This window comes from Carica papaya, chromosome 7 (genome assembly GCF_054855325.1).
Source record: "Carica papaya isolate Zhongbai chromosome 7, ASM5485532v1, whole genome shotgun sequence".
Classification (NCBI taxonomy): Eukaryota; Viridiplantae; Streptophyta; class Magnoliopsida; order Brassicales; family Caricaceae; genus Carica; species Carica papaya.
In genome coordinates, this window is record NC_142315.1 from 4,693,187 (window position 1) to 4,711,451 (window position 18,265).

Consider the following 18,265-nt stretch of genomic DNA (forward strand, 5'->3'; position numbering starts at 1 on the left):
TTATAGAAGTTCCTATTATGATGACATCATTATGAATACCACACTGGGTTGGTATTTTCAAACTAAACTCTAATGCTTTCATTAGTAATGAAAGAGTGGATAGGACTTGAAGTAATATGCAAATCCTCGAACTGGAAGATAGAGTTCAAAACCATGCGCAGAATCCCACTCGAGGTTGATTGATATCACAAACGTTATATGACTTTGATCAATGGTCTTGAGCTACTAGTGACAAGTAATACTCAACATATCCTAGTGGAGAGAGATTCACAAATTATTTTTTTACTCTAATTGTTTTCTAGAGAATGAGTTAGGTAGGGAAGCCAATTTCTTGTTTGAACATTTTTTATGTTAATGAGTTCTAAAAGTTGTAATCAAGTAACACCACATAAGCACAATGTGATACTGATTGTTCAAAAGCCTCCTGTTTTATTAACTTTCTTGCTTAAGCTGGATAATCATAGTTCATGATTAATCTAAATGGATATACATTTTATTATTAAAAAAACTTCTAGAAAAAAGAAGAAAATAGTATTATCACGGGTAGTGAAATATTCCGATTCAAAAGAGATTATATATATTTATATATATATGTATGTATACTTTCAAACATAACACCCAATAGCTTCCTCGAATGCCAACAAAATTCAGAAGTTTATCACCTGATATATGCACACACACACACACACACACACACACACACACACACACACACACACACACACACACACACACACACACACACACACACACACACACACACACACACACACACACACGCACACACACGCACGCACACATATATATTTGTCGTGGCTCAAGTGGCATGGCATGTACGCACATATGAATATCTGTTTCGAGTTTCAAATACAAAATACAGAAAGGAACGAGAAGCTTGATTTCATCGATGGAGAACTCATACACACACACACACACACACACATATGTCGCTTACATTAAGAAGTAATTTATATATATATATATGCACACATAAAACAAGCCCCCCCAAAAAGCACAGAAACCATAACCAATCTCGATCCTTACTGTTTTTGTCAATTTCTTTTGGCTAGTGGCATGGCATGTACACATATATAAATATATGTTTCGAGTTTCAAATACAGATACAGAAAGGAGAGAGAAGATTGATTTCATCGATGGAGAACTCCAGTAATACTGACCACCACCATTCACAATGCTGCTTCAACGATTGGATGGCTCTGCAAGAGCGAGAGCTGACAGAGCTCCTCCACACCATAACCCTTCAAGAAACCACCGCCGACGTCGACTTCACCGAGTCATGCACTCAGCTTTCTCAGAAAATCATCCAACGCTTCCAGGACTACGCTGACAAACGATTAGAACTCTGCCGCAAAGATACCTCACCTTTCTTTGCGCCTTCATGGAACAGCTCCTTGGAGAATTCCCTTCTCTGGATCGCTGGCTGCCGTCCTTCCTCCTATTTCCGCCTCCTCTACGCCCTCTGCGGCTTCAATCTCGAGGCCCATGTCTTAGATGCTCTCCATGGCGCGTCCACCTCTCGAGCAGCTTCTTTCGACTCCCTCCGCAAGCTGTCGGGAGAGCAGCTTGCGATGGTGGACGATCTGCGTACAAAGACAATCAGAGAAGAAGACAAGTTATCCAAAAGGCTGGCGAGCTCACAGGAGGACACGGCGGACCAGCCATTTTCACTCATCGCCATTGAGCTCGGGAGCGTGGATGAAGAGAGCGAGAGGGTGAATAAGGAGCTTGATGAACAGGAGATGGTTATGACAAATATCCTGGAGGATGCTGATAAGTTGAGGCTAAACACGCTTAAAGGGTTGCTTGACATATTAAAACCACAGCAGGCTGTGGATTTTCTTGCGGCCGGTAAGAAGCTTCATCTGTGCATGCATGAGTGGGGAAAGCGTAGGGATGTTAAGCACGGAAGAAGCTAGATGAAGAAATGGGTGAATAAGTGTATACACATATATATACACACACATAAGGTTGGTAGGTACACAAATTTAACTCTTTAAGTATCTAATTTTAATTTTCCATCTCTAAGTACAAAAATGTAGAGTAGATAGGGATGATAAGCTCGTGTTTACTAGTTAAAATGTTATTCTATGCCTGTTTTTCTTACTTAGGTTACAATTTTGTTATTGTATATGTTTAATTAAATGATTTTTTATTAAAAATTTTTATATGATTTTGAATTAAAATTTAATATAATATTAGAATAAATTATGTGGCATAACTATCCAAATACTGTCTAGGTCATATTTAATTACATAGACCCTGTAGCAAGAAAAAAATTATTAGATAAGATATATAATATGACATAAATTGTACACAAAAATTATATATATATATGTATATATAGATGTACAACACCTCCATCTTACAAGCTCGTCCAATACCCTCCCCCGCCATTGCATATATATATATATATATATATATATATACGTACCATATCCATATCTTCCTGGTAATTGATATGATAATCTTCTGGATTAATAGGAGCAGATTTTTTATATTTATTTTTTGAGAAATATTGCAGATAGATTTCATGCTTAACTACGGGCTCACGTACAATGCCTATCCTGACATGTCTCGTGTATACACCGTCTCCGATTTGTTATTACGTGAAATTTTAATATAACTCTGAAAAGGAGGTAAATAATTTTTTTAAATTATTAAAATAGTAAAACGACGGCGTATAGTGGCAGCTGGAACCCACTGCAGCTCGTCCAGGATCTGCACGGGTGTTTGGCATCTTATCTGCCGTCCGTTTGTCAATTGTCTTTCTCGTGCTCTGCTCTGATTGGCTCTCAAGAAACGGCGCTGAGCTCTTTATAATTCCAGAAATTTAACACATTTGTATTATAAAAAAAAAAAGAAAGCACAAATAGATATAACAAAGCTGAGACGATTAATTAATTAATTAATTCACACATTCGTTTTTTATTTTAATTAATTTATAAATTTTGGTAAATATAAAAATGTATCAAAATTTCATGTAAACAAACATGTATGTATTGCATTAGGAGAATATTTTTATTATTAATTTATTTATATTTCTGTATAAACTAAATTTTTAATTGTTTTCAAAACCTTTAAGTTTGCTATTATGATTTCTTAATTATAATAAGATTATGATTTAACACTATTAATATTTTTGTAATTCTACTTTTGAGATTTGTCTAATTATGCAATAATTTTTTTCAAGAATTTAATCAATATTTTTTGTTGTGATGCAATAAAATCTAAAAGTTTAATGATTTAAAATCTGTAAGATTAGATTATTTTTTTAATATAAATTATATATTTTAATAATTAAGTGATATCTGTATATAATATAAAATAATTTATGTAATACCAAAAATTTTTAATAGAAACACATATAATATATAGATTAATTCAAACTCACAATTTTATTAAAAAATGTGGAAACACTAATTATTTAATTAATAAATAGTTAATGAGTTTGATATCTAAAAACTTAATATTTAAATAAAATATGGCAATAGTAACAAACATTAACTAATAAAAGATTAATATAAGGTAAAACGAGAATTATTTTCTCTAATTTATGTATCTTTCAAATCACTTTACAATCTCTATTTATAGAAGTACAAATTATTATAAAAATTAAACTAAATAGATGTTACAAATTGAATTAAATTAAATTTAATTAATGGGCATCCATAAATAAAACCATAAGTGATGACAGTTTCATGATAAATAAAATAAAAATATTGTTTTATCAAAAACCTGTTAAGAAAATCTAGTGGGATAAAACCTTGGCAAAAAAAAAAAAAAATACAATATGGAACAACACCTCCTGATAGAAATATCATTTTATTTCTCTTAGTTGATATATTGTAATGTTATATATCAATTTTTCGTGTAATGATTTGATGAATAAATAGATTTTATGTATTGAATTAAATTAAATTAATGGGTTTCCATAAATAAAGCTATGAGTGATGACAGTTTCATGATACATAAAATAGAAATATTATTTTGTCAAAAACTTTTTAAGAAAATCTGGTAGATAAAACCTTGGCAAAAAAAAAAAACATAATATGTAATAACACCTCCTGATAGAAATATTGTAACGAGCCAGAACTTGAAATGGAGATAAAGATATAAATTGAATGCGGAAGCGAAATAATATAGTTCGAGTATACATTCCTTATACAATAATTAAGAATACCGAATAGGGATACAGAAATGAGTATTCTAAAAGAACAAGCGAAAAATTAAAGAAATAAATGAAAAGTAAACAATTAAGTATTCTAGGACGACCTTCAATATCTTTTGAAGAGAGTTCAGGTGGCAAACTATTACTAACTCAGTAAAAATATTATATTACTCATCGATACAGAAATGAATGTTTGTAAAAATTATAAAAATAACTAATAGAGTTCTTAAATTTAGTAAATTTATTTATCATAAATAAAATCATTTATTACATACTTACCGTAACAAAATTTTTAAAAATGACTTATAGAGACAATAACACAAACAAAACTTGTCAACTAACCGGTCGTTTCCATACCCCGTCCAGTATGAGCGCCAAAAATACTATCTGTCAATACTCCATCCGGTATGAGAGTGAAAAAGGTCGTCATCATACATCGTCCTGTATGAGCGTTAAAATACTAATTCTCAATACCCCGTCCAGTACGAGACGACATTCACGGTAGGATTCTCTATGTACCCGGTCTGTCCACCGTCTCCCAAGATATCCAGTAAGACAACCGTTTCATTCATTCATTTAATCAAATAATTTTTCGTTTATATTTAATTTTCTGTTTTACAATTTAACTGTAAACCACGTAAGATAAGCAATACATGCATTAATAAAACACAACTTAATCATCTTACCAATTTCAATGTATTATCATGCATTTAAAACTGTAAAATCAAATAATCAATTAAAATAGGACAAACAGTAATAAATAACCAGTTCTAACTCTATTAATAACCTGTAATTAATTATCGAAGTTTTCTAAATTACGCAAAATATCATATTATTTATAATTAAACTTCAATTTTATAACAGAAAATAAAGTGATGGATTCTTACCCGATTCGGTGTCCGAAACACTGAACTTTCTACTGCGCCTACTGGTAATTCCCGAGTTTCTTGAATTTTTCGCCAGAAATTAAAACATGTTTCACATATTTAGAAATACCCTAAAAAAATTTAAAATCGGTGTTAAAAACCTTTTTCAGTCAATTTTAAAACTCCAGCACAACGGCACCGCCGTGCTACGACGACAGCACAGCCGCCTGCAGCGGCGGTTTGCCTCGGATTGGTCGTTTTCGGCCAGTTTTGATCAATTGCGGCCGGTTTTATACCCATCTCTACGAGAAAACACGTTAAGGGGTCTCGGTTAACTGAAAAAAGTAAAAAAAAAAAAAAAAAAAAACTTACCGGCAGCGAAATTTTTCGGTGTGGCAGCTCCGCCGGCTCACCTTCGCAGCTGAGTGTTTTTCTTCAGTCAACCTATAGAAAACAGAATGGTGAACACAATGGTGGAAAAATTGCACGAAACGGAAAATGAGAAAGAGCTTATCAGAGTCGATTTTTTATTTTTTTTGCAGCAGTGTTGCCGGCCTTTACCCACGATTTTCAGCTCATTCACCGTTTATTTTGCTCTGATTTGGTCATGGAGGTGCTCAAAATCAAATTCCAAGCGAATAGAAAAATTTTTACCTTTTTTTGTGGTCGGATGTGGCTCCGGCGCAGCGGCAAGCGGCGGTCGGCTCCCTTCCTCAATGACTAGTCCTTCTTCTCTGGCGGGGGGTTGGTGGCTAGAGTTTAGGTTCAGTGTGAAGTGAGATATTTATACCCGTTTTTCTTAAATCTGGATCGTTCATCATGTTTGATTTCAACCATCTGATCACGTTTAAAGAGAAAATAAATTTAGATCATTCATAACTATTTGATCTCAACTGTACGATCATATTTAAAGAGAGAACGAATCTAAATCGTTCATCGTGTTTAATCACGACTGTCCGATCGCGCCTGAAGAGGGAACGGATCCGGACCGTCCATGCGCGCGAGAACGCATCCGAACTGTCTGATCGCGGGTATATATATTGCCAGCGTGGCCTCCCACATGGCACCAAGTTCTTGCCACGCGGCGCGTTCCAATTCTCGGGACTTCTGACTTGGGGGTCTTACGTGACGTATTTTTTTTAATTGTATTTTGACCCCCTAGTTTCTGATTTTTCTTTCAAAAATACTCTACGAACTCAAATTTTCGCTATTTTTTTCTAAAATTATTTTCAATTTCATCTTCTACCTATTTTTTTTCCTAATTTTATATTAAATAAAAATTTATAAATTTAAAAATTATATTTATATATATTTTTTAATTTTAAAATTAATCTCGAACTAAATTTTGGACTTAGGTATTACAAATATCATTTTATTTCTTTTAGTTAATACATTTCAATGTTATATATCAATTTTTCGTATATAACTGCAGATAATGACTTAGTGAATAAATCTATCAAATTGTCACTTGAACAAACTTGATCTTAAATATTACCAAAGTTTTGGAGATCATGTGTGAAAATTAATTTTGATGAAATATGTTTTTATTTTGTCTCTTTTAATGTATCTTCCTTTCGATTGAGTTGTGCATGTAGTATTATCTTTATAGAGTATGGTTGTCATATTTTTTGTTCAAAATAGACTACATGCTTTTTGAATATGATGAATTATTAATCTCTACATTCCTTGCTTACCTCATATTACATATTGCAGTATTATCATATGTAACAAATAGCATGTTTGAGATCTTACTTGATATGAATCATATAAATATCATGCATTCGTATAATTAATTATTTGTTCTTTTGGCTCTTTCGAATAAAATAAACTCATGTTTATTGTCTTTAAAAATATCTAAATATATGTCTAACATTATTCTAATATTTTCTTGTAAGAGAATAATTATATATTACTAATAAATTTATAAAAAAAATAATAATACATTCAGTCAGAGTGTTATTAGTAAAAGACATTATTAGTATATCTATCTCACTAAGACTGAGAAATTTTTTATTATCTTCACGAGATTAAAATAACATTTATGTATATTGAGTGATCAAACAACTATGAGAGTGTTTAATGGATGTACTTTATCGGTATAAAAATGTGTTAAAATATTAATGTTTATTATCAAAATTTCCATGTACTGCTATATTATAATGTATAACAAAATGTTATAAGTAGTTCTACATGTTAACATAAGATGTCTCCCAAACAGAGATAGAGAGTTTGTTCTCGTAAGTAATATTTTGACTAGTAATTAAAGGTTTTTAAATTAACTATTCAATCAAATTATTTTATGTATAAACATGGTATATAAAATATTCAAATAGTTATTCCAACAGCCATGTAATAATTATTAAAAGCTTTATATATTCATCATCATTATCGATACAAACTTTGTATAATTTGGAAACTATATTATTCTTGATTGAATTATCTTTGCAAGTAATTTCACAAATACCAGGTTGTGAGTTGATAATAAACGTACATGTAATCATCTTGTAATTTCATCTATCAAAACCATAAACTATCTAAATGGTTCGCATAATGGACATATAGGCCCATATATATCTCATTGTATTCTCTCCACAATCAATTTTGGCTGTGACAGCTTAACAATTATAGCATGTGCATTTACTCTTATATATATCTGTGTGTGTGTGTGAGAGAGAGAGAGAGAGTAAAGGTTAATGACCTCCAGCATTAAGCAAATAACCAAGACATCCACTTTTGACACTGATTAAAGTCAATCATGCTAATAGTAATATAACAAATATTATTGATAGTATGTCGGGGTAATCTGGGGGGTAATGCCCACTACAATTAAAAACTTCTATAGAGTATAACCTGTAATAAAACTACGTTTTACATAAAATCCAACCTCCCCTCCGACCAGAGACCAGAATTTACAATATTCAAACAATTTGTGTGGGCTAAACCTAAGATCTTGTTCCACATAATAACTGTCAGCACATTATTGTAACCTTCCTTGTTGAACTGTTAACTTTATTCTTAATTTTTTTTAGTGCAGGAGTTTTCCGAGAGCAAAAATGACACAAACAGATCAGATTACGGAGAAAAACGGATGCTCTCAAGAGGATAAATGGCAGGATCTGACACAAAATAAAACATTCTGCTACAGTTTCTAGGACTAGTAATGTTCGATAACCTAAATTTTAAGAGCTCTACATTGCATATTTTACCATGGTAAATTCAACACTCTGTGTTTGAACAGAACAGAAAACGAAACCAAAAAAAAAAAAAAAAGGTAACATTTGTCTACAACATCTAGAGTTCTGTCGTTGGACAAGAAACCAGCCTTGTATGGACTTGTCCACTCATATCATCTGCTGATGAAGATCAGCCGCCTGCTGAGCCAACTCAACCACCATGGCCTCATCAAAGAACTTGTTGATGCTAACATCTTCACTCATCCCCTGAAAATGTCAGATACAAAACATGTAAATACTTGGATGCTGGAGTTATGCTTTCAAGTTTGTTTTAAAAAAGTATGTTACTTGGTAAAGAAAAGGTGAGAAACAAGAATTATCTATGAATTTTACATATTCACCTCAGATCTCTTCTAAGAGACATTCATATCCATCTTTTCTCAGTTGGTGGAAAAATATTCTCATTTAAGTGGTAATTTTGAGTTTACACAAGAAGGGCAGGAACAAAGAAAATCATGCTCAAACCTCTCAGACATGATCGATCAGCATATGTTTTTGTTTAAGTGGTTTAATAAATTACTCCTCTTTCATTCAGGGAGATATGAAACAGAAGAGGGACAAAGACAGACAAGCACTAGAGATGAACAAGATGAACATGAAGTGGCATCCTGATCAAAGAGCTTGAAGAAATGAGTTAAATGAGATAAGGATTAAGGAGTGAGAGGTGCAGTATAGCACCATACCTTTCTACGCCTTGTCTTCACCATAAATTCACGAGCAAGGTGCTGAATTGGAGCCGGCTCAAGAGGCCGTAAAACTATACTCTTGTCAAGGGGATCTCCAGGTACTATGGCCCAGTGATCAAACACTGAAAGGCAAAATGCTTGGCCCTGAGTATGGTACCGCAAATCTGTCTCAAAGCCAAATGACTCTATCACAGGTAAAAATGCCTGTAATCCAGAGGAAAACATATGATTGGAACAGAATCAAGCATATCTATATAGGTTTTACATATAAATATTTCCATGGGAGTTTGTGTTAAGAATTGCAGTATGCACTTCAACTAACAGAGATATCTGATCAGCTGACATATTTCTCCCATGATAAACTCACGAAACCATAAGAAATTAAATTAGAATCAACAGCCAACTATAGGACCAATCTTAGAAATGAAACCTTAACAATGTACGCTGGGGTCCCTGGCTGAGGAACATCAGCTGTAACATGTCCACGTCTGCGAGATAACACCGTGTAGATTGCAGAAACACAATCAATTGGCGTTTGTATCTGAAAGTTCACAGATCTAATGTGAATTAAAAGCATTTAAGCAAGTTTGCATCTACCAGAGAAACCTTCTAGAAGGATAGTGAATTATGGGTAATGTATAGTTTAAATGTCAATTTGATTAAATTTACTAATCATTCTGCTTTCTCTTTGAACATCATTCTATCACAACTGGAATAGCATGTACCTCCACATAATATACAGGTTCCATGAGCCGGGGGGTCGCCATAAGAAAAGCTGAATAGGCAACACGTCGGGCTGTGGGAATGATCTGACCCGACCCTCGATGCAAAGGCTCAGGTGCAATCCTTGCATCAACTATTTTGAACTTGACATTTCTAATGGGTTCATCGCAGAGAGGCCCTTCTCGTGCACCCCATTGAAATCTATCCAAAAGTTAAAACCCTCAATTCCAAGCAAATAAATTACAATCCAGTTTTTCTTTTTTTCAATACCTTGGAACAACAAAAGGACTATATTTTTGGAAGGAAGAAATAAGAACTTAGTTTACCCTTGAACAATAGAATCCTTGACAGCACCAAGCAAGTTTTTGTCGACTTCAGTAGGGAGGGTATCATCCAATAGAATGTTAGGCCCCTTAATGCACAAAAGTAAACCAACAAAAATGAAAATTAATTAGGAGCATCAACTGGTAGATTCATTTTCATATTATAACATCAGCAGGAGAACGATAAAGATAGCAGCAACCTATAGCTAAATAAAAAGCAAGAAAAGTGCACTTTGTGTTACCTGCTTATCAGGGCCAAATGCCCATATAGAACGTGCAGCAAGCAAATCCCAGTCATACTTTGTCTTAAAGAAGTCCCCAAGTTGCTTCCGGTTCCAATCACTGCTCACAACACCATTCTCAATGTCCTCAGCAAGTCCTCTTTCCAATGGTTCTGCAATCTTGAAAAGAAAATAAGCTACTTAGACAATCCTTTGCAAGGAGAGATGACTGAAAGTGTAAGGTTCCCCAAATTCATCTTTGCCTTAAACAAAATAAAGAAATAAAAAATAGAAAGAGAACCAAGGAAGCTTGCGTACCATAGTTATTTTATTTTTCTTGTTCGGTGTCTCAGCAAAACATTTCATTGATGAAGATTCCACCACTGTTTCACAGAATGAGACAACAGGATCTGCCACCTACAGCCGCAGTGAAGCATAAGATGGAAAGGCATATACATTAGCAGAAAGGACATCACTCAGATGTCCAGAATAAAAAATTAAGAAAAAGAAAAACCTAGAGAAAGAAAGATCACACAGCAAGAGAAGTATGACAAAACAGGTACCTTCACTTCCACTTCAGAATAGAGCTCTCTCAGGTCCTTCATGATTGAATCCAAGTACAACTCTCCAGTACCTAAAATAGTATGCTCCCCAGACTCCTCAACTTTGGTAATTGCAAGTGGATAGCTTTTGCTGATCTTCCTAAGACCCTCCACCATTTTAGGCAACTCACTAGGATTTAAAGGCTCAGTAGCTGTTTTCACTACTGGAAGAGTATTGAACTGTAGAGGACGGAATATGTACACATCTTCATCATAATCCACATTACAAAGAGTGGCAGTTTTCATTATGGATGCATCCACACCTTCAATCAGAACCCAAGAACCAGGTGGGGCACTACTTATAGGCAACCTATATCGAGCCTGATAAACCCATAATTTTGTTACTTCTTTTACAGTCATGTCCTCCTCATCATATGGTGAATAGCCTTCTCCTAGTACACGTACTGTTTGCCCTGTCTGAATTTTACCACTGTAGACCCTACCAAAAGCATCAAAGACACTACAATCCGACTTGGGATACAACTTGGTCACATTGACCATAAGTGGGCCAGAAGGATCACAATCTATCATGGCCTTGTAGATCGTCGAGTTTTTGGGTCCAGTATATATATGCTCAACTTTCCTATCTGCAGCATCTTTTGCAGAAGGTATGTGCTTCACCAGCATATCAGTGAAGCCTGATGCTGAACCAAAAACAGAACTGCATGCTAACCTTAGCAAAGGCCTCACATTCAATTTGTAAGCAGCATTGCTGAGGGTGACACCTAATTCTTCAAGAGTTGCCTCTACACTCTTCTTATGTTCACCAATCACTTGGCTATATATTTTGTAAAGAGGTTCAAGAACAAACTGGACAAATGATCTTTCTCCACCACCTGCAGGGGGTTTTCTTTTAAAACTTCTCGTGTCTGGATGGTAATACATATCCCCCCAAAGACGAGATGCAAATTGATCAACATCAAATGGAATGCCATGAAGTTTTAGATAAAGTTTAGCAAATGACTGCAAGGTGAAGGACCAGCCAGCGGTAGCACTTGCAAAACAAACATTTCCAATAGTTGGATCTATAATTGGCACATTTCCAGCAGTTGTTGATGAAGCAGATATTTGGTTGTTAATGACTTCCAGAGTATGCCTTAGTTTGTGGTAAGCATCTTTTGGAGGCAACTTAAGTTCAGTTATCAGCCTGTCAACCTTTAATAAATAAAGAAATTTGCATGGATCAGAGAAAGTTATTGCTTGATTAGTAATCAAACACCAGAATAAGACACAAAGCATAAGGGAGCATTTACCTTGTTAATTACAACCACAATTGGAAGACGTTCCTGGATTGCATGACGAATAGCTCTTTCTGTGTTCACCTGTCCAATATAAGAGAAGCAAATGAGATAGTAACAGACATCATGCCATGTCTAAAACATTCAACCAGATGAGATAGTAACAATATGATACCAAGGATCTTTGTCATGTATAAAACACTCCAATACAGATGAAAAAGTGACAGACAGCAGCACCATCATGTAGAAGTCCCAACTTTCAGGGAAATTTACAAGATACATTCAGAACTTGACAGAGTATATTGCATCAATAATAGAGTAGCATAATGGTACCAGAATTTATATCAACATTCATGAAAACATGTATCAACTAATCTCATTTAAAATAATATCCTTCAGATTTAACTGTAGCTAGACACCCCAAAGCAACCAAAGAACGAAGTAAAAACTAGTCTGCTTTAGCATAGCCAAACCATGTGAATCCCAAAATAGTTGCGTTTATTTCCATAAATCATATAGCCTGTAAACCCCAAAAAAAAATGCTTACCATCACTCCTTCAGCAGCATCAACAACCAGTACAGCACCATCAGCAAGCCTGAGAGCAGCAGTCATTTCGTCAGAAAAATTGACATGTCCAGGGGTGTCCATGATGTTACAAAGGTATGATTTTGAATTGCTGTCCTCAAGGACAAGTGACATTGGAATTGCCTTGATTGATATATTTCTCTCTTGCTCATCAATCCGTGTATCCGTATACTTCATGTGCTTCTCGTTGTTTACCTCAAAAGTGGATATATGGTGGGTTTGCTCCACCAACATATCCATGAATAGAGTCTTCCCATCCTGCAGATGACCCACAAGAGCAACATTCCGAACCAGAGAAGGATTTGACATGAGACCAATAAGAAACTGGGTTGACACGTAAGTTGATGAATCCTTCACCCCGACCTCAAACTTGATATTCCTAACAGGTTTTATTATCGGCTGTTCAAGGGGCTGCTCATCTTCGTCCATAACTAATGTTTCAACATCTTCACCATAAACCTCTTCTGCCGTTGGATAGTACTTTTTATCCTCGGCCAGAACAATCTGATTGTCCATATCAATATCATTAGAGGCAGTAATCCACATATTAGAAGCGCCAGGTTCTTCCTCACCATCAGAGATTGCTTCTTCTTCAGTAGGCTTGTCTGGAAGCTCCTCATCAACCTCAACATCACTCTCTTGGTCAGACTCAATTTCTGGTCCGATATAGTTTCCGAACTCATCGTATAAGCTATCATCCATCTTTTCTAAATCTGTATCAAGCATGGCAATTAGAACTCTGTTATCCAATTAAGTTAATGATATTGAAACAGAAAAAAGGACCAAAATTCAGCCGGAAATGAAGAGTACAAATCAATACATCTAACTATCTGACCCAAATTGCTCATCATTTTAATCATCAAAACTACACACAAAACCCCCATTTTCAGCTCCGAGGCTGTGAATTTGGCAGATTTGAACTGAAAAATGGAAATGCTATTAACTGAAAAGCAAAAATGTCAGTTAAGTATTTTCCTACATAAGTTTATATGCGTTCAAAACTCAACAGACACATCGACCACGCAAGCTTGTCCCGTTCCTCGTCTTCCGCCTTCACGCGTTCAGCCTCAGCCCGCTTGCCCTCCTCTCTGGTTCTTTTCTTTGTACAAACAGTATCTTCTCTCGCTTCTGGGCGTTTCTGTCTCTTCTTTGCGACTCTCTCTCTTCTGTAGGTCTTCCGTTCCTCTGCGTATCTCTTCGCGTTATCGCTTTATCTCCGCGTCCCGCTACGTATCTCCTCGTAGTGCTTCTCTGCTCCTTGGTTTCCCGTTTCACTAATGTCTCAGCTTCTTTCTTCAGTTTCAGAAAACACTAAAAGACCTCCCCCTTTCCCTGCGATTCTACTCAACTTCAGTCTTCCTTCATGCCAGAAGTAAACCCTAGAACAACCGGTAAAACGAGGCCATTTTGGTGCCAGCAAGGGCTGGGCTGGGCTGGGCTGAAATCGTGATAATTTTAATTATAAAACTTTTAATAATTAAAAACATATATGAAATATTATGTCATTAACGATTAATTGAATATATATATATATATATTTTTTAATCTACATCAAGATAATAATTATTTGAAAACTTTCTTAAATATTCTTTTAAGGCCCAATATAATCATAATCGAATCATAGAATTAATAATCACGATATAATATAAAGTTTAAGTTACTTATATTATTTTATATTTAACAATTACAGTCTAATTAATTTTTTTAAAAAATAATATGTTTTGTAAAGTTCACGTAATTATGTTGATTATATGTTTCAATAACCTACATGAATAAATTAGTTACAATATGTTTTATAAATTCCTTAAAAAAAATTTCTAGACGTTTGAAAACAATAAAAATTTGTGTTTAATGTTATGTCATATTATCTTCTAAACATTATTTTCATTTATAACATCCTACATTTTTATGTATATATATATTATATATATATATACAATGAATTAATACAATAGTGGAATACTCAATAATCTAATCCAACATATTTTACTATTAATAAGAGAAATAAAAATTTATAATTAATTAAATTTGAGTATAAACTCAAAATAAGTATCATTTCGATATGTTTTGTTATATTTAAATAATATTTTTATTTTTATTAATTAAAATTTAATATTATGTATTTATTATTTATTATTGATTATTATATTTAAATATTTTATAAAAAAAAAATTAAAATAAGTAAATAAGGTAGATAACATGTAGAAAGTTTTACCCACACGAAGGATGGATTTTACTTACTTTAAATATGAGGTGGCTATGAATTTGTATTTTTATTAGTAATATATATATATACATATTTGATTCAAAAATTAGTCAAAACTGTATTTAGAAAAGATTTGATAATCATAGGTTGTGATCCGAAAAATAAGCATCTTTTTTATTTAGAAATAAAAAGGAACTGAAAATTTACTATTTTTATACCCGTTTGAATACAAATCGTTGTTGGTGTTAAAATTTCACAAGGGGATTCTTTTGGCTCCTGCCAATTGGGCAGAGATAATTTTTTTTTCTCTTTGTCCCTCCCCCGATAGCTTTTTCTCTTTTCCCTTTTTACCTTCATCAATTCATTTTCTCTTCATTCTTCCTCTGTGTGTGCCTGACCTTGTTTTACCAAATCAGATTCTTACTAATGGAGCATCACAACCTTCCTTCTTTTTATTCATCCAACATGTTGGACAATTTTGTTCAACGCTAAATGGAACTTGACATGACATCAGAATCAGTTTTATCTCATAACTTGGTTCTATCTAATATTTTTTTCAGTAGTTCATTTGTAATTGTATCTTCATTAGCTAGTAATCCGTTTTGAATAAGAGGTGTTAAAGAATACTCATTCGACAATTCTTCATAACATCATATATTTTGATCTGTCTGTTGTCATTCTTGGCTTCCCATTTTTTTTGTTGATATAAAATATGGAGAAGAGAGGGACAATATTAATGCAAAGGTACGAGCTCGGGAGAATGCTTGGTCAAGGAACATTTGCCAAGGTTTACCACGCTAGAAATCTAAAGTCGGGTCAAAACATAGCTATAAAGGTTATCGACAAAGAAAAAGTGTTGAAGGTAGGTTTGATTGATCAAATTAAGAGAGAAATTTCCGTTATGCGACTAGTTAGACACCCAAATATTGTGGAGTTGTACGAGGTTATGGCTAGCAAGAGTAAGATCTATTTTGCCATGGAGTTCGTGAAAGGCGGAGAGCTGTTCGCTAAGGTTGCCAAAGGGAAATTGAAGGAAGATGTTGCTAGAAGATACTTCCAACAATTGATTGGAGCCGTTGATTTTTGTCATAGTAGAGGCGTATATCATCGCGATCTCAAGCCTGAAAATCTATTGTTAGACGAGAATGGAAACCTCAAAGTGTCAGATTTCGGCCTGAGTGCATTATCAGAGTCAAGAAAACAAGATGGTCTGCTTCATACAACTTGTGGAACTCCAGCTTATGTTGCACCAGAAGTTATAAACAAGAAAGGCTATGATGGATCCAAGGCTGACATATGGTCTTGTGGTGTTATTCTTTATGTTTTATTAGCTGGATTTCTTCCTTTCCATGATCCTAATCTTATGGAAATGTATCGAAAGATAAGCAAAGGAGATTTCAAGTGTCCCGGATGGTTTCCTCCCGAAGTTCGAAAACTTCTTCCGAGGATTCTCGATCCAAATCCAAGTACAAGAATCACTTTGTCTAAGTTAATGGAGAACTCTTGGTTTAAAAAGGGCTTCAAGCAAATTGAGACACCAATTTCACCTCAGGGTCAACAAAGACATAAGATAATAAACGATGTTCACGCCACGTTCGAATCTTCAAACCATGATCACCATCTTGCTGCAGATTGTTCAAGAAGTCCTCCTGTTCGGCCAAGCAATTTTAATGCCTTTGACATCATATCATCTCTATCGCACGGATTCGATTTGTCTGGTCTATTTGAAAAAGACAAGACTACCCAGAAACTCGAGTCAAGGTTTACCACGAAAAGTCCTGCATCCGACATTGTTTCCAAATTTAAACAGATTGCAATCACAGAGAGTTTCAGCTTCAAGAAAGACAAGGGAACTGTGAAGATGCAGCATCATAAGGAAGGAAGAAAAGGGCAGCTTGCTATTGATGCAGAAATATTCGAAGTTACTCCATCTTTTTTTGTCGTGGAGGTGAAGAAATCTGCAGGAGATACAATTGAATACCAGCACTTCTATGATACAGAATTGAAGCCCTCTCTCCAAGATATAGTATGGGCTTGGCAAGGCAGTGAGCAGTAGACATACGTGTGTATGTATACAAATTTAGCCAGAAGCTTCATCAGGACTATTTTTCTTGGATAGCAGGTGCTTTCATTTTATACATATTTACATATAGACTAGCTATGTTGTATATCTAGCTACCTATGTTTGTGCTTTACCCAGATGCTACAACTTCATTTCTTCCACGTTTTCAACTTTGATTTTTCATCTTCTTCTTTCTTATTTGTCTTCAACTGCTGAATCTGTAAGTATTTGGTATCAATGGCAAACACAAAACCAATTATCTATTACCCAATTCCATATGGTATTAGTATTCATCACCATAATTACAGATTGGTAGCTTCGACTGGTTCTGCAGATAATCTAGCTTGATCACAAATTAAACCCAAAACTCAGTTCATGAATCCACAGCCAAACATAAGTTATTGAAAATGAAAACAAAGGCCATCAATTTCAAATCCTAACAATTATATGTACTTCAACACATATATAAGTTTAGCACATAAATTACATTAAATGAAATGTACAAGATGCATACTTGTTTAAGTCATTTTGAATCTCTATTCCTCATGGACAGTAACTAAAAATTTATCTTTCTTATCTTGTTATAACAATGACTATAAATAAAATAAGTTACATATTTATCGGAATATAATAAAAGAATTAGTCGTAAAAAATTAAATACTAAAAAAGACACTTTCACTCTCGAATAGAATATTTTCACGATTGAACTTTTATTACTACTATTACGTAGTAGCCTACACTAAATTGTTAACAAACAAGTGGCAATGAGAGTCTAATTTTATCAATACATAATTTTATTTTGAAATAGATGACCCAATTAAGAAAATAAATAAAAAAATTAAATTTGATTTCTATATTTTTAGATTTAGATTCTCACGGAGTAAATTAATCAAAAATATTATAATTAAACCAAAAATTTGTAAGAAAGATTCAAGTCAACATAAACTACCAAAATATTAGTGCTCAAAATTTTCAGCCATTCGATAAAAATAATTGAAATTGGCCTCCACTTGTCTGTCTTTTTCTTCTTTCATTCCAAAGGTTGTTTACCAATCTACTGAATTCATGAAATGCAGAAAGAAAATGACATTTTGGCAAATACACAAACAAACTAAAAAAACCCCAAAAAAAAAATTAGAAATAAAAAACTAGAGAGCATGACGATCCACTATAAATTTAAATTTTATTAAATATCATAAAATTTATTATTTTATAAATATATCATAAGATAATAATTATCACAATTTTATTATTTTTTGAATATATTACATATTATTGATAAATGATATATCGTACTTGGTCGAATAGAGAAAAATTTAAATTATTAATA

At 33.8% G+C, this 18,265-nt stretch overlaps 3 protein-coding genes across 3 annotated transcripts; 2 read left to right on the top strand and 1 right to left on the bottom strand.

The window, feature by feature from the left end:
- The first annotated feature begins 1,154 nt into the window (after positions 1–1,154).
- Positions 1,155–2,065, top strand: LOC110813033 (protein DELAY OF GERMINATION 1-like). Its single transcript, XM_022040060.2, has one exon. The coding sequence runs from the start codon at positions 1,155–1,157 to the stop codon at positions 1,935–1,937; it is 783 nt and encodes a 260-aa protein (XP_021895752.1). The 3' UTR covers positions 1,938–2,065.
- Positions 2,066–8,127: 6,062 nt separating this feature from the next.
- On the bottom strand, positions 8,128–14,052 carry LOC110822039 (110 kDa U5 small nuclear ribonucleoprotein component CLO). Its single transcript, XM_088207568.1, has 11 exons — positions 13,647–14,052; positions 12,629–13,380; positions 12,097–12,165; positions 10,805–11,998; positions 10,560–10,658; positions 10,263–10,421; positions 10,024–10,109; positions 9,700–9,898; positions 9,405–9,515; positions 8,972–9,178; positions 8,128–8,495 (listed from the first exon to the last, which is right to left on the bottom strand). Exons 2-11 carry the CDS (start codon positions 13,367–13,369, stop codon positions 8,397–8,399), a joined length of 2,964 nt encoding a protein of 987 aa, XP_088063694.1. The 5' UTR covers positions 13,370–13,380; positions 13,647–14,052; the 3' UTR covers positions 8,128–8,396.
- Positions 14,053–15,114: 1,062 nt separating this feature from the next.
- CIPK20 (CBL-interacting protein kinase 20) lies at positions 15,115–17,201 on the top strand. Its single transcript, XM_022051970.2, has one exon. The coding sequence runs from the start codon at positions 15,586–15,588 to the stop codon at positions 16,927–16,929; it is 1,344 nt and encodes a 447-aa protein (XP_021907662.1). The 5' UTR covers positions 15,115–15,585; the 3' UTR covers positions 16,930–17,201.
- The last annotated feature ends 1,064 nt before the right edge of the window (positions 17,202–18,265 follow it).